Source organism: Equus quagga, chromosome 5 (assembly GCF_021613505.1).
Source record: "Equus quagga isolate Etosha38 chromosome 5, UCLA_HA_Equagga_1.0, whole genome shotgun sequence".
Classification (NCBI taxonomy): domain Eukaryota; kingdom Metazoa; phylum Chordata; class Mammalia; order Perissodactyla; family Equidae; genus Equus; species Equus quagga.
The window spans coordinates 113,980,930-114,006,588 of record NC_060271.1 but is presented as its reverse complement, the minus strand read 5'-3'; the positions used below and the strand labels follow the sequence as shown (position 1 = coordinate 114,006,588).

Here is a 25,659-nt window from a genome sequence, read left to right as displayed (position 1 = left end):
ATTCGGATTCAGAAGGTTTGGGATGGTCCCAGGAATCTGCCTTATTATAACAATTGATCTTGGGTCAGACTACTCTTTGAGAAACAAGCATTAGAGCCTGCAGCATGCCAGGAAATGCTGACAAGTGACATGGGCAAGAGATGTGTCTCACCGAAAACTTCATCAAGTCTAATTTCCTCTCTGTCTCAGGTTTTCCTGCAAATTTAGAGTTGGACCAGATGAACTCCATAGCCCTTTGGGTTTTATCTCCAAGGTTGTGGTTCAGTGAACTCTCCCAGCCTGGCCAGCTGCTCTCTCAAATGTCCTGAAAGGGCAAGCCCCGAAGTTGGCTGCCTTACCTTGAACACATGGAAGCTGAGTGGAAATTTCTCGTCTTTTGCCTTTAAATTTTGTGGCTTGACGTTGAAGGACATGACGACATTGTATCCTTCCATGCTCTCGAGCACAGAGAAGATGGATTGTGTCTCCCTCTGAAGTCCTTCTGCAGCAGAAAGAGCTGTTATAGGAGCTTAACTCGACTCCTGGTACTCCCAGGTGGGGCCATGTCCATTTAGAGAGCCGTTGCGGGTTGGACAAGAAACTCTGGGTTTGGAGACCCAAGGCCTGGGTCTCAGCCCCGACAGTTACTATTGTGGCACAACCTTTATTTTTTGAGCCTCAGTCTTCTCCTCTCAAAAACAAGGAGGGGAAGAATATTCCCCACTTGGTGAGAATGTTTCTTAAACTGCAAAGTTGAGGGCTCTTTTGGTAATAATAAGTGGAATTCCAGAGTCCTCAGGTATGCATGAACTTATGCATTGGTGATACCCATCAGGGCCTTGAAATGATGTCAATCTCCCAAGCACCAACGGAGACAGAGGAAAATAGGCAGAGAGATGGCAATTTATAGTACTCTACTACCCGAGCGTGCTCATCAAAGCCAGAGCAAGGGAGAGAACTAATGTGAAAACCATGGTTCAAACGCATGAAAGAATGAAGACAAGTCAAGATGGAGATGAATTAATACACATCAGAAGGTTTGGGTCACAACTGGGAAGCTCTGAAACAGGAATGGGGAGACATCGAGGGCCATCACAGTCATAGGCTTTTTGTGAGAGCTGAACAAGATGATACATTACAGTGCACTTAGCAGCACATAGCAGGTGCTGGCTGGCTCCCTTCCCTCTCTCCCTTGTAAGGAATTGCTTAAAATGGCCTCAATGTATAATATTGATTAGTTCATTGATATGCACTGTAACCAGGGAAGAGGACTTTGACCCCACAGTCAGACAGGTGCAGGTCAGGAAGATGAATCAGTAAATTTTCTGCCCAAGAGTGACTCAGCGGTTCCTTAGAGTGACCATGGCCTTCAGGTGACTAGGTTCTCTGACCAGCAGAGTGAAGAGCTGGAGGTTGAAAAGAGGGAAACCCTGGGGTAGCGGGTCATTCAAGAAAAAGATTCTCCACAGGCATTGGAAAGGGAACGCACATGTCTAGAGGCACACACACATACAAATATGTTGTTTGCACAGCCTCTTCAATCAAGGATGTGTAAGCATACTCAAGTTCGTCTTCGCAGGGAGCTATTTTATGCATTGGTGTCACAAATGGGGAGCAGGAAGTGCAGTGAGAATATATGACTCTCCCAAGGTCACAATCAACAAGATTTATCCCAGGGGAGCCCAAAGGCAGGTTCTGAGGTGCCTACCTCTGGGATCTCAGCATCCTGCTGCAGGATACATCAACCCAAACGGGCAGGAACATTCTCCCTTGTGTCTGGATGGTACTCTGGTTTCAAGGGGCAAACATGGGTTACTAATTCCACTGCTTACAGTTGGGGAGGCTGAGGACAGAGAGACCAGCTATATTCTCAGGGTCACAAAGCCAGTATATGGCAAGGCAATGGTTTAACTCAGGCCCTGACTTCTGTCTAGTGTTTTTTTTCCAAAGCCCCTTGCACTGTCCTGGACAATTACCGAAGAGCAGTGAGCCTGTCCTACTCTGGTAGGTGGGTGGAGGTTAGTAGAAGGACAGTGGGAGAACACGAAAGTGCAGGGGAGGCACATTTGAGATTCTCCTGCCCACCCCCACAAGCAGTCATTTCCCTTGGGAAAATATGGCTATCCCTTTACGCTGACAAGTTCCTCTCCTTTCAACTTCAGGCTGATGGTCCAGAATCAAGGGCCATTGAGACCTGAAGCCAGGACAGGGTTAGGGCTGGCAGCTTCCCGTCTGGCAGAATAATTACCAATGTCATAACTACCTGTAGTGTTGCCTGGAATTGCACGGTCGTTAAACGTGTTTTGGGACCATCTTTCATGGGGCATGTTTCCATGGTCCAGGAGGATTGGAAATTGGTTACATATAAACAAGCAGGAGAAGTTCTCTTGGAAATCTCGACATGACATCCTGTTAAAAATAGATACACATCACTCAATGACCACTAGTTTTGTCCTTAGGATGGGGGTTCCTATTACTTTGCTCTACCTTTGCCTGTCAGCTAAAGTACCCATTGACTTACCACTGTCCTAGCCAAAGATCAGAGCCTCATTCTGGCCCATCCACTGTCAAGGACACTTTTACTCCCACCAGTAGTTGGGAGGGCAAGGACAGAGTCAAATTCTGGTTCTGCATGTCCCTCTCATGGCCAGCAGGATGACTGCCAGTCTCTCTCTGCCATGGGTCCTACACACTGCTAGGAAAATCACCTTCTGCTGGGACACTTTGCCAAATTTATTGTTGAGGACTGGATCAGAATACAATGGATTCAACACCTAAAATCCCACCTGGTACTTTGATTAAAGTAGAGATACTACAAATAGTTTTCCTTCTAATTTACATTTGTCCCTCTGATTCTTAATTACTTAGACCCAGGTTCCTTTTCACACATGCTAGATTTCATTTAAAGATGTCACTAAGCAAACCAGATAACCTCTCAGAGAAATGTCCATCTTATCCTTTAAGATGCGAGCATATGGCTGAGAATGTTTTTTTAAAACATCTAGTCCTAAGTAGCTGCAGGGTGATGACACTGATGTCTCACTCAGAACCCTAGCTTCAGGCCTGGGAGGTCGCAGTTCATGCCAGAGGAGACTGTGGAGCTCCAGGGCCCCCAAAAGATGGCAGAGAAGATACAGGCATAATAACAGTGTTTCCAAGTTTCCAGGAAACTGTTGATTTCAAAGCTTTGGTGTCAATATTTCCTTTCACCATGAAAATTTCATGGAAGTTCCAATATTTCAGAGCTGAAATGCCTTTCACACAGAGGGAGCACCCAAATAATTTCCCATCCAAAGCTTTTCTGTCTTGGTGGAAAAAACAGGCTCTTTCTACATAGGTCTCTGCAAAGCTCATCTCTATTCTTCAAAAGTTTAGGGAAAGGGGTAGGGATGGAGGGTTTGAGCAATAGTTAAAGATTTAAAATATAATTTTAAAAGAAGAGTAAATACCAAAACTCGCCATCGTTTTTATCCTCCTCATACAGCTGGCTTTTCTGTTGGTTATGGATTTCCTGCCACTCCAGAGACCTGAGGATCGACAGACAGACCATAGGGTGAGATCTCCCAGAGCGTTTCATCTCAACCACACATGGCCCAACAGAGGCCCCTTGCACAGGCCTCCATTAGTTCCTGGGGTGCACGTGGAGACTGGCATTCTACCTAGTGACAGGACTCAGCATTCTCTGTATGCTGAGGGCTTCCAAACTGTAACAGCCTGAGCCTCTTTCCTGAGCTCTATATGGATACAGGCTACGGTCCATCCCACGTCTCCACCTGAGCCCCACAGTGACCTTGGAATCAACGCGTCCCACACGATACTTTATCCTCTGCCTCCTCCTGTTGCCTGAATGAAAACATAAGGAGTCATTCCCTCTCGCACTCCCACATCCAAACAATCACCAAAAATTAATGATTTATTGATTCTATCTCCTAACCCCTCTCAAAGCCATCCACTGATTGCCATCCCTACTGCTGCTTCCCTGGTTTAGGAACCATCTCCATCTCAGAGTTCCCCAACTCAGTCCTGCTCGCTTTCCTATCCGCTCTCCACTCGGACATCAAATCTTTCTAAAGCAGAGTCTGATTATGGCCTCTCCCTGTTGAAGACATATCGGTAGTTCCCTTTTACTCTCAGGATGAAGTTCACACTCCTGAAATGGAACCTTGGCTTCTGCCTCCCTCTCCAGCTTTACCTGAGCAGCTCTCTCTCTGCCCTTGCTTGAATTCTATGCTCCAGAAGCAATGACTGTCTTCATTTCCTTAAAAAAACCCCTTGTTCCCCCGGCCCCCTTGTCCCTCCCCCCCCCCCCCCCCCCCAACAACCTCTTGGCCTTCACCATGCTGTTCCCTCTGCTGGAACCCCCCTCCTGCTTTCAGTCCTGTAACCAAGAACTTGTACTCTTCTCTCCTCCTAAAAGGCACTTCTGCTGAGAAACCTTGCATGTCTCCCTATGGTGCCCCTGCCCCACCTCTGGGATTGGTACCCCATCTTTGAGGCCCCATGGCACCCTGTACCACTCCTGTCTCAGCACTTAGTTCCCTGTGTCACTAGTGCTCATTGATTTCTTGCTATCCCTCACTACACTCCAGGCGCCATGATATTGTGAGGCTTGCTCACCATTATATCGTCACAGGGATTTAACACAATGCTTGGCACATAGTAGGCATGCAATAATCTTTTGCTTGCTTAATTAATAATTAAAGCTGTCCACTTCATTGAGATAACGTGTTCCAGAAGCTAGTCCTAGGGTCTGTGGTGAAGGACGACACCCTTACAGGCAGAAGGGAGCTGTTGTCCCTTATTCAGTCCACTCCTCAAAGTGGAAGCAGGCTCATGGGCAACGGGCCCCAAGGGCACAGAAGTGTCATGAGATCTTTCTCTGGAAGTGGCTTGCATGGAGGGCCTGGGTCACCTCTGTGCTGGGAGAGTGAGGCAGGGACCACCACCCAGGCTTCTGGCTGCAGGCTGAGCCAGTCAGATGTGTTATTGTAAAATGGCAATTTTATAATTAAGCAATAATTACATTTTCTGCAGTGTGTAAGGGAAAATAAATGTAGTGTAAATCAATACACTATCGATTCATGCAAGTTTGCCTTTAAGTGTGTGCGACTGAAATTTCAATTACGGCTGAGATTAGACCATGCGGCTCTCTCCATCCATCTCCACTCCTTAAAAAGCAGGGAGGACATCGACCACCTGTGTGGAGACAGTGATTATGCAGCCCCTGCCGCTTCCTTCCAGCCTGGTTTCTGGTGGGAAACGGTGAACCTTAGCGCTGGAAGTACATGACCCCATGGAGAGCGTGCACGGTCCCTCCGCTAATTCCTGCTCTGCACACCTCTCTTCCTGGTCAAGGGCCTTCATGAATCCCAGGCCTGGAGGGTGTAAACCCAAACTTCTAAGCTGGCATTTGGGCTCCAGCCCAGCTCCCAACACTTCTCTCTCAGGTTCCCCTGCCTCAGGCCAGCTTGTTGGCCCTGAACACACTACAAATGTTCTGGGCTCAGCACAGTGACCTACCCATCCCTGCCTACCCAGCGATTTCTTCTGAAGTGAGTCAGACCTTTTTTTTTTTGAGGATGAACTCAAGTTCAATCCCATCCATGAAGCTTTCCCTGAACATGGCAGCTGGAGGGAAGTTTCTTTTCCCTGATCTCTGATGTCCTCGGTTGTGGTCACCGGTCATTTGATATTTGGGAGACATGGGCAAACTATCAACGCATGTGAATTGATTGGCTGTTCTCCTACCCAAGGGGAAGGTGTCACTGACATGGCACTTCCTCCAGTCCCACCCCAACAGCCAACCCCAGATCCGGGATCCTGGCCGATTGTATCATTCCCTGGGCCATATTTGGTAGCTCGGGGTAATGACTGGGAAGATCTGGAAAAGGCCAGAGGTTATTAAGATTTACATTGGAAAGGGCAAGAGATAATCCTGGGAGGGAAGGGAGACTAGAGGTGAGATAAGGCAAGGAGGGCGACAGCAAATACGAACACCGCCCAGCAGTTCATGGTTTCACAGGGTCACTCCCCTTCTGCGGAAGGGATCGGCTGCCCTGTTCTCCAGGGGACATCTGAGGCACATCCAGGTTTATTCTATGAATACATGTGGCTTGTTTCCTCCCTCACTCCCTCGCTTCCCTACCCTCCGCCCCAGCGGAAGGACGTTTGCTCACATTTGCCCAGCACCGGCTTGCGCAGGCGCACATCAGCGGTGGGCGCTCACGGAGCATCAGAGCCATCCCCACCATGGCCTAGCCTAGGTGGCGGGCGGGGCTCTGGTGGCCCAGATCTGGGGCTGGGACGCTGGCCAGCTCTGCATTTGCCTTCCAGAGCTCACCTCTCACTGTATTGATTTTCACTGCTTGTTGGGTCCTGTTCTGTTTGTCTGAAGGCTTCGCATTTCCTTTCAGGTCATGTTCTCCTTCCCCCCTCCCCCTCCTCCCCCTCCACCCCAGCGATGTGCTGTGGCTGCCGCTGCCTCACGCTTTTCATGGGCACGCACAGGCCCTCGGAGGCTGCCCAGAGGAGCAAGTAACCCGTGGCTGGCCCTCGATCCTTCTCAGGACTGCTCTCATTCTCGGTCAGCAAACGGAAAGGGACCAGGGGTCAGTCCTCCTGGAAGCTGGGAAATGCCAGCCCAGCTCCCTGGGAACCACTGACCACACAGCTGGGTCCCACAGGTCAGAGAGCAGCTGCTGGGACATGGCTAACAGGGGCCTCTGAGACCCACAGAGCTCCATTCACTCCTGTTGTGAGCAAGGCGTGGGTTACATGCGAAAGTCCAGATCCGCAGGGCAGGATGGGCGACCCAGGTGGATTCAATAAAAAGATCATCTAGATCTTTGCCTCAGCTCCCCCAATCACCCAAAATGAAGCCTTGTCCATCTTGATGACATAGCATCATCAGGATTAGAATCCCATGGGATCCCTTTATGGGTTAAAGCTCCTTCTCTCCAACTTTCTCTACCAACTTGGCTCTGTCCTGCCTCCCCCAGTCCCTTTAAAAACTAATTCTGGGTATGTGGGTTCACGGCTCTGGACTGTAACCTACTGGAGATCAGACACTGGGTCTTGTCATCTGTATATATTCCAGTACCCACCTAACACAATGTACTTAGTATAGACAGTATGCAGTAGGTGTCTCATAGATGCTTGGCAAATGGCATCATGGGAGTGTGAGATGGACTGACAGCTACACACAGGGGTGAACTGGACAGGCCTGCAGTGAGATCCACAGCAGGACAGATAGATGCCGCCCTTGGGGGGCAAGATGCTTTCTGAAAGCTGGGTCTCCTGAAGGACAGAGAGAGGTTTTCAGATGCCGTACCCATCGCTCCAGCGCCCTCTCCATTCAGTGTTGCCCCAGGGGTTCCACAGGTGGATAAGATCTTCCCAGCCACTCCTGTACCAAATCTGTAAAGAAGAACAGAAAAGGAAATTGCCAGTCCTCTCCAGCAAAAGTCAGCAGAGAGAAGGGATATGAATGCAGCTGTTTTTTACCTCCAAGGACTAATTTAACTTCTGACCTCATTTGGCTGCAGCCAGGAAAAAAAAAAAAATTGCAAGGAAAAAAAATCAATGTCTCTCTGCTGCCTGCATGGAGTTGGAATGAGATAGAGGAGAAAACAGCCCCGCTTCCTGCTCAGCATCTTGCAGGGCAGGTGCAACTTCATCATTCCATATGACTGCATCCTAGAACTTGGGCGAGCTGAGATTTAATAGCAGATAAATAGCATGAGATGTTGCCACAGGCTGCGGAGGAGAGATTTTTATGGGTCTCTGGCATCCTCCAATAGAGCTGGTGTCTCTATTCCATGGACAAAGCTGCTTCCATGCCAGTGGCCCATTGGGAGTTGTACCAAGGGCTACACAGTGCTGTCCTGAGCGAGGACAGTAGAGAAGGCTGACTTGAGCAAGACCAGGATGGCCTGGGAGTGGAGATATCCAAGGCTAGCCCTCCTTAGCCTGCAGTCCTGGCCCTGCACCAGGTCCCCATCACCCTGCTTCTGTTGGTGAGCAGGGCACCTTGATGGCCTGAACTTTCCTTCCTCTGGGACCCCATCCTCACTCATTCCCAGATACGGAGGTTGGCACACTTGCTCCTTCAGACCACTGTAGCTAGAAAAGTTACAGCAAAACAACCATAGTCCTTGGAACTTACATTCCCGGATCCAGTAGCCCTCAGCCTGTGAGAGGAATTAAAGGATGATTGAGTTGTAGCTGTGATACTGATCTGTGCTGATGTTGTCTGAGGAGACGGAGGCCTGGAGGGGTGAGGGAAGGGGCGAACTGGTTCAGCGATTCCAGGTCAGAGGAGGCTGAGAAAGCCCTGAGTGGAATATCCCCAGATGGAAGAGAAACTCGCGTGTGGAGGCAGGGCTTGGAGCCGGGGCTGGCTGGTGCTTGCTGTGTGTTACACCCTTCAGTCCTCTGAGGTAGATGTTCACAAAATCCTGTTCTTGCAGAGGAGGAAACCGAGCATCGGAGATGTTAAGCAACTTTCCTAAGGCCTCAGAGTAAGTGGCAGAGGCAGAGTTCTGATCCCAGCCACTGTCAGTGTCCAAAGCCCAGGTACCTAGTCTTGGAATTGGGAGTAGATAAAAGATATAGCTGCTCTGGGGCCCAGGCCATTCTTGGATGTGGCCGTGACCTTGGCCTCAGTATGACCCCTGAGCCACCTGGCCAAGGTCCATGTGATCACAAGTAGGTGATTGCCATGAAGGAGCAGTGCCGTCAGTCAAGGGCCCAGGAGTTCGGCTTGGGTAAGGTTCCTCTCCATCTGCTTCTATCACTGCACTGTCATGAAAGGTGCTCTGGCTTTTAATGCTACCTGAGATGGGGGGCTCTTGGCATAAACCTAGCATCCTGACCCTCCTTGCCCCACCTCCAGGCACTCCCCGCCTTGCTCACGGTGTATTATTAACCACCAGCCCCTGATGGAGCCCGTGGAGCAGGGACATGAAAAATGGTTGCCTGGTGGCCCAAAGAGCTTAATGAGCCACACTCAGTGCCTAACAGACAGTCCGGGGCTCAGCTAGGCAGGGGGGAGAAGAGTGGCCGGTGACGGGAAGGGGCTGAAAGAGGGCTAAATGAGGCATGCAGATAAACACTACCCCCTTGCCCAGGGGAGTCACCGACCGAGCTAGGTACATAATAAAAAATGCCAATTTCATTTATCTTCCTGTCTGTGTCCCGCCCAGAGGGAGGATGAGCAGATTAAAGAGCACACTGCATTTATGGGCTGGTTTAATCTTAGCACTCATGGTTAGAGTTATAACCTCCTCTTTCTGGAGGAGGAACATTTAACCAAGTCCAGTTCTTGGGCCCTTGGCCAATGATGTCACTCCTTTTTGACAGTACCCTAGTGGTGATCACATGGGCCTTGGCCAGGTGGCTTAAGAGTCCATTCAAGGCCAAGGTCACAGCTACATCTGAGAGTGGGCTGGCTTCCTTGCCTCATTCTCCTGGCTACTGACTGTACCCCTGACCCTGGTCAACTCAGAAAAGGTGCCACTGAGCAAGAGATAATCCAGGTTATCTACCTTAGGATAGTATTTCCTCAAATGTATTCTCTTGAATTCTAGCTAGTTCCACAGGCTGTTGATAGCTATTCCTAGAAAAAATGGTTTCTTAAATTAAAACCAAGCTATACTTGTAGCATTAACACAGGCCTTCTCAGAGCCTTTAAAATGCTAATGTCCACTGTGAATTTCCAAGCAGAGGACATGGCAAGCAACATTTTCCAAACATTTGGAAAACTGCTTTCACAGAGGATCTCGCCAGGCTGGTGCTTCTTAGGGCATATGCTGGAAAGTGTCAGCAGCCACAGAATGGCAGGAATTGACCATAGAGGACAAGTAGTCTTGATCACCTACTGTTACAGGGGAGGTGTCCTTTGTTCAGACTGCTCAGTGTATTATAAGAACAATTGAAAGTGTGCTCTGGGGGAGCAGACATTCAGGCTGTGAGCAGAATCATGAGGAACCCAAACCCCAGGTGAGCCCACAGCCCAACTCCCAAGTTCATCTCTATCACCTCGACCCTAGATGTTGACATGACTGCTTGATAACATGGCAGTCACTGCCATCCCCTGGCCATGTCTTTGTGGAGACTCATATTCCATGGCCATCTGGACCTGTGGATACACAAGCCCCTCCTCCCTGTGACCTGAGGAGATACAAAGGCTATCTCAATGCATAAAAAGGGCCTTGTCCAGGAATGGCAGGTACATCATGCAGGTACCACTGCTTCTTCATTCCATGCCCGGCACAGATGTCATTAATTGATCACAGCTCTCTTTCCTCAGATCTGGAAGCGGTGCCAGAGTCTCGTCAACATAGTAATCCAGGTAGCATTGCTAACTGATCAATGTTGACACACAAGAAAACTGATTTGTTATCCCTAGCCTGGACTTGTCCACATCTGGGACAGGGGAGCTGTGGGGAGCAGAGTGTCCGCATGTGGCCAGGTGTGATGACGGCACTGGCTGTTCCCATTGAGAACTCAGAGAAGGGCGTGGGAGAATCCAGAAGAAGGGAGTCTGGAGCCGCTGTGACTGGGATCTCTTCTGGCCTGGGTCTATCAGGACGACCTCTTCCCTGCTTGTGGCAAATGTCTTTTGAGCTCTTCATGTATGTTCTATGATGGAGGGTCAGTGATGCCAGCTTCATAGGCCAAGAACAAATGTATTCATTCAGTGATGCAAACACACTCATCCATTGATCCAAGAAGCATTTATTAGGTGCCCGCTGTCTCCCAGACACTGTGCAGCGGAAGCATTTGTTACTACTTTCCTGAGGGAGACAGAAGATATTGCCCCTGTTTTGTGGATTGGAACGTTCACCAACACACGAAACAATGGAGCAGGTGGCCTTAGGTCAATGGACAGGAGAGATGTTGATACAGAGAGAGGGAAGGCAAATATGAGAAAGCATGCCAGAAATAGAACCTGACATTCTGCATTCCTTGGCCCATAAATACCAGTGAAAAATGTATCTTGGAGTTTGGAACACTGTCTCTTAGGGCCTAGAAAGACATTATTACACCTCAAGAGTTATAAGAAATACAGACATGGGGGAACATTTGTATTAAGTCATCACAAGGCCAGGAAGTGCTAGGCATATGCTAGATAGGAACCGAGGTGGCGTGGTATCTAAGCCCAGCCATTTCAAGTAGCTGTGTGACCTTGTGAAAGACCTTTGCCTCTGAGGTCTCAGCTTCCTCATTTATGAATGCAGGAGGCTGGACTTTGGCAGTGTTTTCCAGACCAAATGGTACTGCACACAGTAATTACATACATTTTTGTCCACACAAAGTCAGTTCTTGCATCAAGGGGAAAGACTGCCTTCCAATAGCCATCCTCCCCTCTCCCATGGGAATAACATTTTAGCTGGGCATATGGCAGCCCAGGTAGGTGGTATGATTCCCAGACTCCCTTGGGCCTCAGTATGGCACTTGATTAGCTTCAGACTAATGGGATCTGAAGGAAAATGCTGTGTGTTTTTTCCGATGTACGCCTTCTATCTGGATGTACCAAAGAGTCCCCTGGCCTCTTGCTCTTCCTTTGGCTGGGAGATGAGGAGAGCTGGAGCAGCTGCCCTGGGCTCCCAGGTAGAAGCCCCATGCTGTGGACGGCAGAGCCACCTACCAGCTCTGGGATCACCTGCTCACTTGGGGGAGAAAGGAATTTTATCTTGTTGAACCCCTGTATTTTGGAGTGTCTTTGTCATAGCAGTTTAGTTGGTACCTAACAAATAAAACCATTTCAGGGCAAAACTTCCTCCAGAGTCAATTGTGTAGTTCATTCTGCTTTCTTTTTGGGCAAATCCCCTAGTCTAGACACTCAGCCTATCTGAGATAAGTTCAAGGATAGCAAGATCTCTGGTGGGTCCCTGGGGGATGAGGACATGGGACACCAAAATTTCTGTATGAATAGAAGAAACTGAGGCTGTCCATGATGGGTGCCACCATAGGGGTGAGAATGATAGATACTCATTTCGGCATTGCTGGGCTTGCTGAAGGCATGTGATTCTGAGTCCTCTTCCCAGGAACCAGAACACTGGGGCATGGCCCATGGGTGACTTACCCGCTCGGCTCTTGTCACTGTATAGGCATGCTGACTCACCAGGCCATTTGGCATTCTCGTGGCCTCACCTGTTGGCTTAAAGGAGAAAAGCAGAAGCATTAAACATTCACAGCCTCTTCAAAGTAGAAAAGCACAATTCAATCAGCAGCTGAGATGTGGCTTGATGAAAGCGTCCTACTGACTCACGTTGGAATGGCGTATGTTCCTGGAACTCTTTTCTAGAGAGGCAGGGTCTAAAGGCTGCTGGATGGTTGAGGGTCCAGGTATTCGAGACATCGGGAGAACACCCCATACCGATAGGACCCCACAGATTCCTGAGGACATGGGCTGCTTGCTCCTCCAATCACTCATCACCAGTGAGACACAGCACAAAATGTGTCTGCTGAGCATTTTGTAGGAGTTGGGAATACCCACCACCCCTGTGCTGGGAGTAATTGGAGTTCAAAGTGCATCTTAGTTTTTGGGTGGCATTTCAGATTAGGGATGTGTAACTCAAAGTCCACATGTTTTAAGAGTGAAGGAAGCGTCCTCGTGGATGGGGCACTAGCTGTCTCAGAACAGACTCAAATACATTTGGAGAGTTATCCAAGCTTTTTAAAATGGGACACACTGCCCTTGGGGTGCTGCCTCTAGATTCAGTGAGAATCAGAGGGCTCCCTGGTCACTCTGGACCCATTGCTCCTGGTCACGGGCAAGCACTAGGTAAAGGCTTTGAAGTTAGACAGCAACATTTGAACCCCTGCTCAGCCACTTACTGGCTGTGTGGTGATGAGCATTTTACTTAGCTTCTCTGAGATCATTTAACTCTGCAATCCATATCTCGGAGGAGGGCTGCTGTGAGGATTAAATGAGGCGACCCTGGTAAAGCACAGCGTCAGTGCTCTGTGACGGCTGCTTGGCCATTCCTCTCACCAGCTGAATGGGCCAGTGGATGAACACTCCCGGGGGAGGAAAGGCTGGCACCAGTGCAAAGGGATTCCTGGTCTACTCACTCCCGCTGGGGTGGCGCAGGTCATCAGGGAGCCCGCCTTGGCTGCCATCTTTACCATCATCACCAGGTCGGAAGGGGAGGAGTGCAGGTTGACAGTGGTGATCACCCCTCCTGTGAGGTCCACCATGGCATCAGGGAGGTGGCCATAGTGCAGATGGAGATATGACCCTCGAAACCTGGGAGGGAGACAGTCAGCTCAATGCCTGGGGTGAGAACTCTGGGGATGGAGTTTGCACACCTGACCCCTGCATATTTCCCAGGTGAAGGACTGCCTGATCCACCCCTAGACCATGGCCACCCACCTGTATTCACCTGGATGGAGATTCTAGAGATGTGCCACCCTCACCACCTTCCTTCCCCTCGTCTCTGGGGCCTGGGCAGCCCCACGAGCAGCAGTATTGTGTAGAGGTCAGGAGTGCAGGTGCTGGAGCCACATGCCAGGGGTTGAATCCCAAGCTCACTTCATATTTAGCTGTTTGGCCTTGGACAAGTTACTTAAACCTCATGGGGCTAGGCTCACATAGTGCCTGGCATACGGCAAGCCCTTAATGAATACTGGATATTCTTATGATGAGAATCCACTGTTTCCTGTTCAGTTTAACAATAGTGTTAAGTATTTACTGTGTTTGGGGTACCATTCAGGGCACTGAATGTTTAAAGATGGGTGAGACCCCATTCCTGCCCTCAGAGAGTTCGCAGTCAACGACCCTGACACCCACTGTGGCCACAAGCAGCCTCTGTTCTCTCTCCGTGCAATCCTTGGTCCAGAATTCCCATTCCTATTCTCAGCACTAACCCACTCGCCCCAGAATCATGAGGGCGATAAGTCGACTTTACTGAAGGTAATGTAGAGGAGGACAAGTCTTACCTAACATTCCAAAGCAAACCACTTGAAACTCTCCCAGCTGTTCTTCAGAGCGCCTCTGCCCTCCCTCCCAGGTCCAACTCCTGGCTCCCCGTCTCATGAGCTCTCAGCAGGAGGCTGAGCTTTTCTAAGGCTCCTTTTGTTCGTCTGGGGGATGGGCATGTGACAGTACCTGCCTCAGTGGGTGTGGTGAGGGTTCTGCCAGTTAATGCGTGTAGAGCACATGGAAAAGTGTCTGGCTCACAGAGGGTGTGCTTGCTGCCATCATCATCAGGCACAGCAAATCTGAGCTCTCCTGCTTCCACTTTCAAACTTGTCTCCCCCTCTGCCACACCAAGTGTCCTGGTCCCCCTTGGCCACCAGGACACTCTCTCCTTAGAATGACACGTCAAGTTTCTTTGCCTTCCTTGTGTGTCTATTTGCTCTGAGAGCAAATGGGTCACCTCGGAACAGAGAAGAAGTGCCTGAGCCCAGCCTGGGGGTCTAGAGAAGGCTTCTGGGAGGGGTACACCTCTGAGTTCAGTTTTACCCAGGTCAGGACAAGTGGGACGAGCATTCTAGGGAGAAAGAATCAAATCGGGGAGGCTTCTGGAGCTGGAAGAGCATGGTGGAGGGGTGCCCATCATGGGCTGACTGGTGCTCCTGGGAGAGTGGGTGGATTGATCAGTCACAAGGAGAACCACTGAAGCAGGGACCAGGGGAGGTCAGATCTGTTTTGAGAACTCAAGTTCCAGTCAGTGGGGTGAGCTGGAAAGGTTCCCGTGGAATCCCAAAATACAGGCAGGGCAAAGGCTATGGAGCTGAGGCCAGGCCAGGCAGGAGACCCTGGGGGCTGCTTCCTGGGTCAAAGTTGCCCATGGGACTACGCCTGTCCTTCAGGTTTCTCACCAGGGACTTGAGCACCCCTGTCCCTGATGGGCAAGTGGAGGCCAAGCCCTTCAGAGGCTGGTGGCATCGGGGAAGCTCCTCCATGGCTTTCTTTCTGGTAATGCAAAACCATGCAAGGGTCAGGGGCCTGACTGCGTCTGTACTGCTGCCTCTAATGGGACCTGAGACCTTGGACAAAACCCTTCTCCTTCTGGTCCTCAGCCTGAGACCTGGAAACAGTGAGGCTGACTGGGTCAGCTCTGGGCCCCCTCAGACTCTCCTTTCTCACCATATTCCCACCCCTGTCATTCTCTCCTTCTAGCGATCACCCAGAATTCATGTAAATTCACTTTAGCAAATACATATCGAGCAGCCACTCTAAGCAGGACACCGTCCCAGGTGTGAATGCCTTGAATGGCGTAGAAAGTCTTTTATCGAAGGAAGCTAAGGATACACAGACAAAAGGGAAATTCTGCAGAAACTATCACATGACAGATTGATCTCAACTGGATCTAAAACTGGTTCTGAATCTTATCTATCTCTGCCTCTCTCTGACGCAGGGTGAGGCCTGGTACTAGACTCTTATCTCTGGCGTGTTTGCTTAGTCAACTGCAAAGGCTGCCTTTTATCAGGATTATGCCTGCTTGGGTCGAATGCCTGACTCTGTTGATTACCCACGTGTATTATTCTGGCTCCTAGTCCTAAATTAAGAGAGCTTTGCTAAGAGTACGGGAAGTTCACAAAGACTGGGGTCCTAGAACCCTTTCCAGAGCCCACATCTGCACTGTGTCAGCCCCTTCCAGGTGATTCACTCAGGGGCCCTCCCTGGCTTCAATAGGGCTGCACCAGAGCCACCGCGAAAAAGCAGCCATGGGGCCCTGTCCCATCACTTCAGGCCCACAGCCTCAGGATCTATGGACCTTGTCTGATGTCTTACACCCACACCATCTGCAGTCACCACAGACACACCCAATAGAAGGGAAAGGACTGGCAGCCAGCAGCCCTCTCTCTCTGCATCTTCTCTCACTGTCTCTCCACAATGCCCACAAAGCTCGTCCCAGCAGCAGCTGGGTGTTTTGACAAGAGCTATCTCTCTGCTTTACAAACATGAGCTCATGAATCCCACTGATGCTTCAGGAACATGGCAACTATTCTTAGCCCCCTTTGCTGACAGGAGATAGAAAGGGAAGGAAAGATAGAGAGAACTGTTCCCCACACCTGTCACTACGCCTTGTCACCTGAACCCAGGAATTCTGAGAGAGCCTTGTTCGCATCTCTCTGCTTCAGCCTTATTTTGGGGAAATGTCTATCTCCTGGCAATGATATGAAAGAAGGAATAATTCAGATGTCTAAATGAGAGCCAGAAAGAATGCTGAAATGCTGCTATTTCTAACTGTAGAGATTCTATAGAGGGTGATATGCAGCCTACCAGAACTTGTCCCCCAGTCTCCTCTCTGTCGTATGACCTCTGGGGGAAAACATCTGCAGACAGAGATTTCTCCCCACTTCTGACTGCCTTGACCAATTCATTTCCAGACTCTCCAGCCACAAGGAGAGTTGAAAGTTTGGAGTCCACATGCTCACTCGGTATTGCCTACACTTTTGGAGGGAAAGAGAGCCATCTCCACCTGGACGGATGGGTTCTCCATGTTTCTGCTGTGGTCCCTGTGTACCTGACACCGAGTTCCAAAGAAGTAAAAAGACAAATCCTTCTGTGTAGGACTGACAGTTTCAAGAATGATGGAAACACACACGACTAGGGAGACTAGTTCTCATCCCACCTTGGCCCCAAACATTGTGTGACCCTGGGCACGTCATTTCACCTCTCTGAGCCTAAGTTTCCTTATTTTTCAAAGAAGAAGGTAGAGTTTGATGCTGACAGAGGTCCCTTCCAGCTCTGATATGCTATAATTCTATTTGATTCCTTCCTGCATTCTCTAACTTCCTTCTTTGGATGGCGGCAAAAGCTTTTAAATAGCTTAATAGTTTGAAACATTTTATCCTCTGCTAGATTTCTTTAGGCAGTGGAATGTGGATTCCGGGTCCACTTTCCTATTTCTTTTCAAGCTGAATGATTGCCTTAGGTCAGTTGTTAACAAAATGGGGTCAAAGTCATCATTTCAGTCCACAAGCTTTCTAATTCTCCAAGTGAACTGCCATGTTCCCCCCTTTACTCCCTTTTCGTAAGGAAAAAAACGATGCCCTGAAGTGTTGAGGGCAGAATCCATACTGGAAAGATAATGACAGTGTTTGTGTAAGTAGCTTAGAAGTGAATTAACCTCCCCAAACATATGGATTGGCTCAACAACCTTGGCTGTTATCTGAGCTTCATTCTCAAATGCTAATGAGCAGTTCTTCCTGACACTGGAAATGAGCAATAGCTTTAGTTTTTCACAAGTTGGCTCAAAAGATAGAATGCAAAAAAGAGGTCTTGAAATGTCTCACTGTTCAGACTGTGACCTCAAGAAGGACAGGGACGGGGTAGATTGAGGGCTGTTACCTCTCCTAACAGGCTGGGACTGGACTGGGCACAGTCTTCAGCCTTGCTAAAGATGTCCCCTGGTCAAATGACTGAAGACTAGCAGATTCAGGCTGCCTACTTCCACCTGCCACATCACTATTTGGGGCCTTGGCTTCCCTATTTATAAAATGATGGTTGGTTAGGACGATCTTTGAAGAACCTGATTTGGTGATACTCTCTGCTACACGTTTTCTCCTGAAAATGTGGTCCTCCATCCTTTTATCACCTAGAATTGATTTTTAGCTCTGATGCATCCCCCACCTATGTGGCTCTTTATGACAGTGACCTCTCTCACACACACATCCTCTTGTACACACCCACCTGAGCCAGTCTGAGAGTCTCTATCCCAGTGCCAAGCATAGTGCCTGGCCTCTGGTTAAATGCTCAATAAACATCTGTTGAATGAAAGCGACTCAAGAATCTAAGCAACACATATGAGTTGGGGTGTTTATAAGTCCTTGAGCTTGTCAACACCAGAAGGCAGGCCCTGAATCATGGCATTTGGACCACATAATATCAAGTAACTCCCGCCCTGCCCCTACACATTAGTGCAATCTCACAGCAGCCACACCAGGTCCCCAACTGCTCCGACCTCACTTTGCATCATCCCACCCCTAGGTCTTTGCTTGAATCATTCACATTGTTGAAATTCTACCCATCCTTCAAGGCCTTGCTCAGTGCCACCTCCCCTGGACAGCCTCAGCCTGACTCTCTGTGAGTCAGAAAGTCGAGATTGTTTCCTCTATTCTCTGCCTTCTCATCAGATTTTGACCATGATATCATATCTCATTTGGGCCCTTATATCAGCCCTTGCAATAATATCCTTGTCAGTGTATATCTCTGTCCAGCTCTGTCCTGCCCACCCCTCACTATGTGCCTCTGGGGCTCTCCCCATGGCCCCAACACAGCCTTGCAAACAGTGATTGTTTAGGGAGGATGCCCAGCTGCGTGGCAAAGGCTCTGATGCTCCCAGAGGCATTGCTTGTGTTCAGCAGAGCTTCTGAAAGTCCCAGGGTTGGCTGGTGGGGAGCATCTGTCAGGGCAAGTAGCCAGGTGGGCAGGGCCAGCACTGAGGCCCTGGGCTGAGTGGTGGGCCCATCCTTACTTGGCGTAGGCTTTCTCCAGCAGGCAGGGCCAAAACTCTTGGTTTTTGCGAGGATGCACAAAGAGGTAATCCTTATTCAGGACTGGCAGGCGATCATCAATCACTACTTCCACCCATTGGCCACATTGCCAGAACTGGAAGAGAGGTAAATATACGCCTTAGCAGAGTCGAGGCAGGAAGGAGCTCTTGGAACCCCGACTGATATCAAAAACCAGCCGCCATCACCATATGACCCCCAGAGTGCAAAAATGAACTCTATCCAGACCAAACTCTCAGCCCATGTTGATGAACAGGGGACGAGCATGTCATCTCCACTGAGATGGAGAAAATGAGTCACAGACTTTGTTAGACAAGGAAAATAAAAGCAGAGAGGAAGGAGACTTGGATTTTAGTTCAGCTTTGCTCCCAACTCTGTCCTCACTTTGGTAAGTCCTTTGTGAGCTCCAAATATGAGACTCTCAAGGTACATCTTGGGCACAAAATGGCAGTAGGGGTAGTAGATGCTGAAAAACGAAGGAGAATGGTAGATACAGAGTGTTGTATCTACCAATTGGGGAAGGAGAGCCTACTGGGAGCCAAAGGCATGAGGGAGGAGGCAGGGTTTAAGCAGGTGGAGAAGAGATTGGGGAAGGCATCCCAGATGGCAGGGACAGCCTGGGCAAAGGCCTGGAGGCCAAATGATAAGGATTGCTCAGGAGGGCTGAGCAGTTATGGCCTCCCTCTGGCCCTCCTCTCCTCACATCAAGCTGGCCCTGTCATGCAAGCAGCAGAAGTGAAACTGGCTGGCGCTGCTACTGCTAAGAGCACAAATGAACCAGATGTTCCTCTCTAAAACAGACTGCTTTAATCTTCCACATTCAACTCTTAATGGTTCACCCAGGGACATCGCCAAATGAGGAAAATTCATAACAAAGCCAGGCGTTTGGAGTTTCTTCCCTGGTCTCCCCTGTGATGGATAAGCAGCAGGGCTTCAGGCTTCAGGCCTGAGCCTTGATGAAGGCAAGTCTCTGACAGGTGGGCTCAGAGTAAAGCTGAGTGGATGCGATCTATCATCTTCTCAGCAGTGACAGGAAGCTATCCACATAGCCTTTTCCACAGCTGGATGTCCCAGATGTTGGGCTGTTGCATTCAGCTGAGGAGGCACTTTCAAAGCTGGGATGGAGACTAAGACAGAGATGTCAGTGGAGACAAAGCAAAGAAGATGTTTCCATGGTCATTAACAAACCAGTGCACTGCAGCTGGTTAGTCACAGAAGTGTTTTGGGCAAAGCATCCAAGTTTCCCCTATAATGGGCCCCTTCCAGAGAGCAGGGACCAAGCTCAGAGTGATGAGAAGAGATGTGGATGTGTGTTCCTACTGAAGTAAGATGTATAGGTGGGTAAGTCGAGAGCTAACAGGGATGTTATTAGAGAGAGATAATGAAATGTGTCTGAAGCACCAAGGAAAGCTAATCCCAGCTCCCAGAAGAGGGGTACTGGCGGGACAGCTCTGTCTGGATTTTGGATTTAATTGGATAGCAAAGTGTAGTAGACAGTGTCCAGTCAGTGGAACTGTGCTTGATTCCTGGTTTTGCCTTTAGTTACCTGAGCAACAGACACTGGGTAAGACGCTTAATTCTCTGTGACTCAGTTTCCTCATCTGTCAAGTGGTGGAAAGAGTAAGAACTGCCTCATGGGGCTACGATAGGGATCAGATGAGATTGTGAAAGTGAGATCATAGTTTGGTAAGGAGAAACTGTTTTTCAATAGGCTTTTTGTTCAGCACCTAGGATAGTGCCTGGTGTACAGCAGCCATCATGAATGAGTCCTGGATTGAATGAGCTCCTCTGGTTGGTTTCCCCTTAGAAGTCACCCTCACTCCCATCTTTCTACACCAGTAATGCTGATCAAACTTGCTCTCCCTATGCAAAGGGAACATTAGATAACATCATCGTTCCCAGAGAGGATACAAATGGCTTGACTGGTGGTCAAGAATGAGGCCACCAACCTGCATTTCCTGGTTCTCCCCTCTGGGTGAGGAGGTCTGGCATCTGGATAATATCTGCACCCTCCAAGAAGCATACTGGTGCCATTTTGCCAACACCCATGTGTATGAGGGAAACAAGAAGCGTTTTGGGCAAAGCATCCAAGTTGCCCTGGTACTGGGCCCTTTCCAGAGAGCAGGGACGAAGCTCAGAGTGATGAGAAGAGATGTACAGAGGTCAGCAGTGCAGCTGTTTCTGGGGGAACTATGGGACTTCCTTTACCACCCAGAAGGGCAGAGCATGTCCTGCGTCAGCCTTGGGTTGTTCTAACATTCTGTCCCTCTAAAAACACTTGCAGCCCTGACACGAGCCCAGATACAGCTGAACCCTGCACCCTCTAGCTTACTCCTCAGTGTGATCCTTGGGCCAGCAACGTCAGCATCACCTGGGTGCTTGTTAGAAGACCTCATATGCAAATAATTGGACTTCAGGAAGAGAGAACAGGATAAAGGAGAACATTCAGAAACAATGGAGGGACAGTTAGCTGAGCAGAAAGAGGAGGCAGGTCTTCAGACTGAAACTGCTCCCTGAATTCCAGGCCAGATTAATTTTTAAAAGGCACACTTCGAAACATATTCCAGAGAAATTCCTGAACACTGAGGAGAGAGTGAGCTCTTTATAAACTTGCAGTTTGAAAGAATATGTTGCATACAAAGTCAAGAGCACAAATTAGTATTGGGTTTTTCTTCTGCAACATCAGAAACTTTAAGACAATGGGGTAATGTTTACAGGTTCTTGAGGAAAGAGAATGTGATCCAAGAGTCCTAAATCCAACCAAAATACTGTTCTTAAATAAGAGCAAATGAAAAACACTCATGTAATCTGAGAAAGTTATTTAAGGAACTACTCTTACCTAATGAGGATGAAATTAGAACAAAAATCTTAAGTGGAAATGAAGGGTGAGAGAAACAATGGTAAGAAATGAGTTTTAAATATGCTTTGTACAAGAAACATACTTATAACATAGTGAAAAAGAAATTGATAATGAAGGGATGAGCAAAGATGTAACAGGGAAACATAAATCATAGGAGGCTGGAGTGGCAATAGAAATATCAGATAAAGAGGAAGTTAAGGCCAAAGTGTTAAATATAACAAAGAGAGCTGTTATATGAGCTTTATTCCAACAATCAGACAGCAAGAACATAAAAATTTGGGCACCAAAGACTATAGCAGGAAAAATGTAAAGTGAGAACATCTGAAAACATAAGAGGAACCTCTAGACTATAACTTTGGGGAAGAACTTCAATTTACCTTTTTTAGAATTTGACAAATCAAGCAGACAAAAAATAAGCCAAGATGAAAGAGATAACGGCAGATAATACAATCTATAAATCAGATGCATGATTCCATATATAAAACTCATGACCATTGGATAATATATATTTTTCTCATATGTCCATGAAGCATCTACAAAAACTATTGTGTTGGCCATAAGTAAAACTTTAATAATTTCCCCAAATTTAGAGATTCTATGAATTATAGTCTCTGACCCTAATTTAATAAATCTAAACCTCTACAAACAAAAGATTACCCCATATAAAACTTAATCAAAACTAAAAGAATATTATTGTAAAATTAATAAAAGTAAGACATTTTATATCAAAACCTATAGATACAGATAAGATCTCAGAGGAAAATTTAGTCTTAAAAAGCTTTAATCATTAAAAAAAGACTAAGAATATTAAATGTACATGTTCAGAAAACAAAACAAATTAACCAAGAGAAAGTAAATGGAAATTAATAAAAATAAACTGAAATAGATTATGCAGAAAACAAAGCCCCAAAAGAATAAGAAGAGAAAGAACAATGAAAATTAAAAGTTTATTTGTTCAACAACCAATACAACATATTGGCTGGAATAAGGGGGAAAAAAGGAAAAATGAATACATGGCACAGGAATTGATAAAGTAGATTTAACCACAGATTAGAAGAAATTAAATGAATTTTCAGAAAACCATATAAGCAACTTTTGGGCAATAAATTTGGAACTATAGAAGAAACAATTGGTTTTCCTGGAAAAAATATGAGTTTCAAGAATTAACTCCAGACTTGAGGTCAAGATGGTGGCACAGGTGGACTCTGAACTCACTTCCTCCCATGGACACAACAAATTCACAACTACTCTTGGAGCAATTACCACTGAGAGAGAACTGAAAACTGGATAAAAAGAACCTCTGCAACAAAGGACAGACCTGACTGAGGTGGAAGTGGCAGAATGCCCTTTCTGGAGAGAAAAAAAGCCACCTTTGCAAGCCACGGTGCTTTGTGGCTGGCTGGGAGTGATCCTAAGGCACACAGCATTCCCTGGAGGAGAAGGGGATCTAAGCAGAGGAGCATTAGTGCTATAAACATCTTGTGGACTCAGCACAACTGAGATGAGTGTCATAATATCTAGCTTTGCTGGCTACTAACTACAATGGTGAATACCTCCAGAAAAGCTATTGGACATAAGGGGAAAAACCCAGCTCTTAAAGGGCCCAAGCACAAATTCATCTGTGTCAGAAAACAACCTAAAATCATCAGAAAAAAAGGTGCACAGTCCTTTGGTGAAAAGAGACTCACCTGATAGGCTCTGGGAGCATCTCAGTGAGAGGTGAGACCTCTGTGGGTACTGAGACATTGGTGGCAGCCATTATTGTGGCCTAGTACAGGCTGACACAGACACTGGTGAACACTGTTGGAGTTCTTCTCCTGGCCTGTTAGCCCAGGGTCTGTCCCACCCATGATAGCACCAATTTAATCCAGCTCAGCCAGGGCAGGCAGTCTGCCCTAGGGACTGGCTCCACCCAACAGCAAGCCCTTGGGCAACTTGTGGGCATGTATAGGCTGGGTGCCTGTAGCCTCTGCATTTGGCCTTGTGGGTCTGCCTCTGAGGGGCAGGGCATGCATGAGGAGTTGGTGGAGTGTGTGGGGCCTCTCCAGAGGGGTGACTGGGTCCTCTCAAGGGGTTGGGGTGCATGCATGGGGCAGGACTGTGTTGACAGTGTGTGTGGCCCTGTGGGCAGTGGGGCTTGTCAGCTTCAGAAGATTTGTGCTTTTCAAACAGCCACATAGGGGATTGGCCTCACTTTCCAAAGCCTGAAACAATTGGGTGCTCCTGTGCCTGGGGCCAGTCCCACTCAGCTGCAATCCTGAGAGAGTGGACAAGACCCTTGCAGGCCAGAGGCCTACAGCAATTATAAGCCTGTGAACCTAACAACCAGCCATGCTGGGGGCCTACTCACTTAACAGAAAAACTGCAATAGGAATGTGATATTAGACCCTCCAGCCAACTGTTCTGGGGCTCTCCATACCTGATAAAGTGACTGAAAGACCCATAGCAACCACACACAGCTGAGCATTACAACCAGCCAGCCAGGGAGACAGTCTAGTCTTTATGTGCCACTGCAGTAAGAGAAACCCTGCCACAACAGTAGGACACATGTAGCCCACACAGGCAACACTTGTGGAGTGTTTGGAACTGGTGACAAGAGGGAAATACACTGCTGGGCCTCATAAGGCATCATGTAAATAAGGCCACCTCTCCAAGATCAGGAGCCATAGATACCCACCTAATACACAGACATGAGCACAGAGAAAAAGGCAAAATGAGGAGACAAAGGAATACATTCCAAGAAGGGAACAGGACAAAACCCCAGAAAACGAACTACATGAAACACAAATAATCTACCTGACAAAGAGTTCAAACAAAAAGCCATATAGATCCTCACTGATTTTGGGAGAAGAATGGATGAACTCAGTGAGAACATCAACAAAGAACTGGAAAATATAAAAAAAGAACCAATCAGAAATGAAGAATTCATACTGGAAATGAAAAATTCACTAGAGGGACTCAATAGCAGAGTAGATGATATAGAAGAATGGATCACTGAGCTGGACAAAAGACTAGAGGAAATCACCCAAGCTGAACAGATAAAAGAAAAAAGAATTAGAAAGAATGAGGACAGTCTAAGGGACCTCTGGGACAACCTCAAGCACACTAACATTTGTTTTATAGCTGTTCCAGAAGGAGAAGAGAGAGACAAAGGGGCAGAGAATCCTATTTGAAGAAATAATAGCTGAAAACTTCCCTAACCTAAGAAAGGAAAGAGACATCTATGTACAGGAAGCACAGAGAGCACCAAACAAGATAAACCCAAAGAGACCCACACCAAGACACATTATAATTAAAATGTCAAGAATTAAAGATAAAGAGAGAATATTAAAAGCTGCAAGAGAAAGGGAACAAGTTACATACAAAGGAAATTCCATAAGGCTATCAGTTGACTTCTCAGTAGAAACCTTAAGGCTAGAAGGGAGTGGCATGATATATTTAATGTGCTGAAAAGAAAAAGTCTATAGCCAAGAATACTCTACCCAGCTAGGTTATCCTTCAGAATGGAAGGAGAGATACAGAGTTTCCCAAACAAGCAAAAATTAAAGGAGTTTATTAACAAGAACCAGTCTTACAAGAAATGCTAAAGGGATTTATTTAAGTTGGAAAGAGAAGACCACAAATAGTAATAAGAAAACTACCAAAAAAAGTAATAAAAATCACTGGTAAGGCAAAAATACAGTAAAGGTAGCAGATCAACCACCTCTGAAGATAATATGAAGGTCAAAGACAAAAGTACTAAAAATTACTTATTTCTGTGATAAGAGGGTAATGGATACACACACACACACACAAAGAGTTTAGATATGATATCAAAAATATAAAATATGGGAGGAAGGGAGTAAAGCAGTAGAGCTTTTAGAGAGAGGTCAAACTAAAGAGACCATCAACTTAATATAGATTGCTATATATGTAGCTTATTATATATGAACCTCATGGTACTCACAAACCAGAAACCTATAATAATACAGAAAAAATTAAGAGAAAGGAACTTACACATAATACTAAAGAAAGCCATTAAACCACAAGGGCAGGGAGCAAGAGAAGAAGAAAGGAACAGAGAAGAACTACTAAAACACCCAGAAAAAAATAACAAAATGGCAATAAGTACATACTTATCAATAGCTACTTTAAATGTCAATGGACTAAATGCTCCAATCAAAAGGCATAGGGTAACTGATTGGATTAAAAAAACAAGACCCATATATACGCTGCATACAAGAGACACTTCAGACCTAAAGACACTCACAAACTGAAAGTGAAGGGATGGAAAAAGATACTCCATGCAAATGGCAAAGAAAAGAAAGCTGGGGTAGCAATACTTATCTCAGACAAAATAGACTTTA

General features: G+C 47.4%; 1 protein-coding gene across 4 annotated transcripts in view; it reads right to left on the bottom strand.

The window, feature by feature from the left end:
• Positions 1 to 25,659, bottom strand: part of CAPN13 (calpain 13) — an 83,324-nt gene that overhangs the window by 27,095 nt on the left and 30,570 nt on the right. For all 4 annotated transcript variants that reach the window (XM_046660413.1, XM_046660415.1, XM_046660414.1 and 1 more), the window contains 7 exons: positions 18,417 to 18,550; positions 13,060 to 13,234; positions 12,068 to 12,142; positions 7,310 to 7,395; positions 3,429 to 3,506; positions 2,243 to 2,388; positions 339 to 481 (listed from right to left, as the gene is read on the bottom strand). In XM_046660413.1, coding sequence (XP_046516369.1) covers positions 339 to 481; positions 2,243 to 2,388; positions 3,429 to 3,506; positions 7,310 to 7,395; positions 12,068 to 12,142; positions 13,060 to 13,234; positions 18,417 to 18,550 — 837 coding nt within the window. The remainder of the gene's footprint in view (positions 1 to 338; positions 482 to 2,242; positions 2,389 to 3,428; positions 3,507 to 7,309; positions 7,396 to 12,067; positions 12,143 to 13,059; positions 13,235 to 18,416; positions 18,551 to 25,659) is intronic.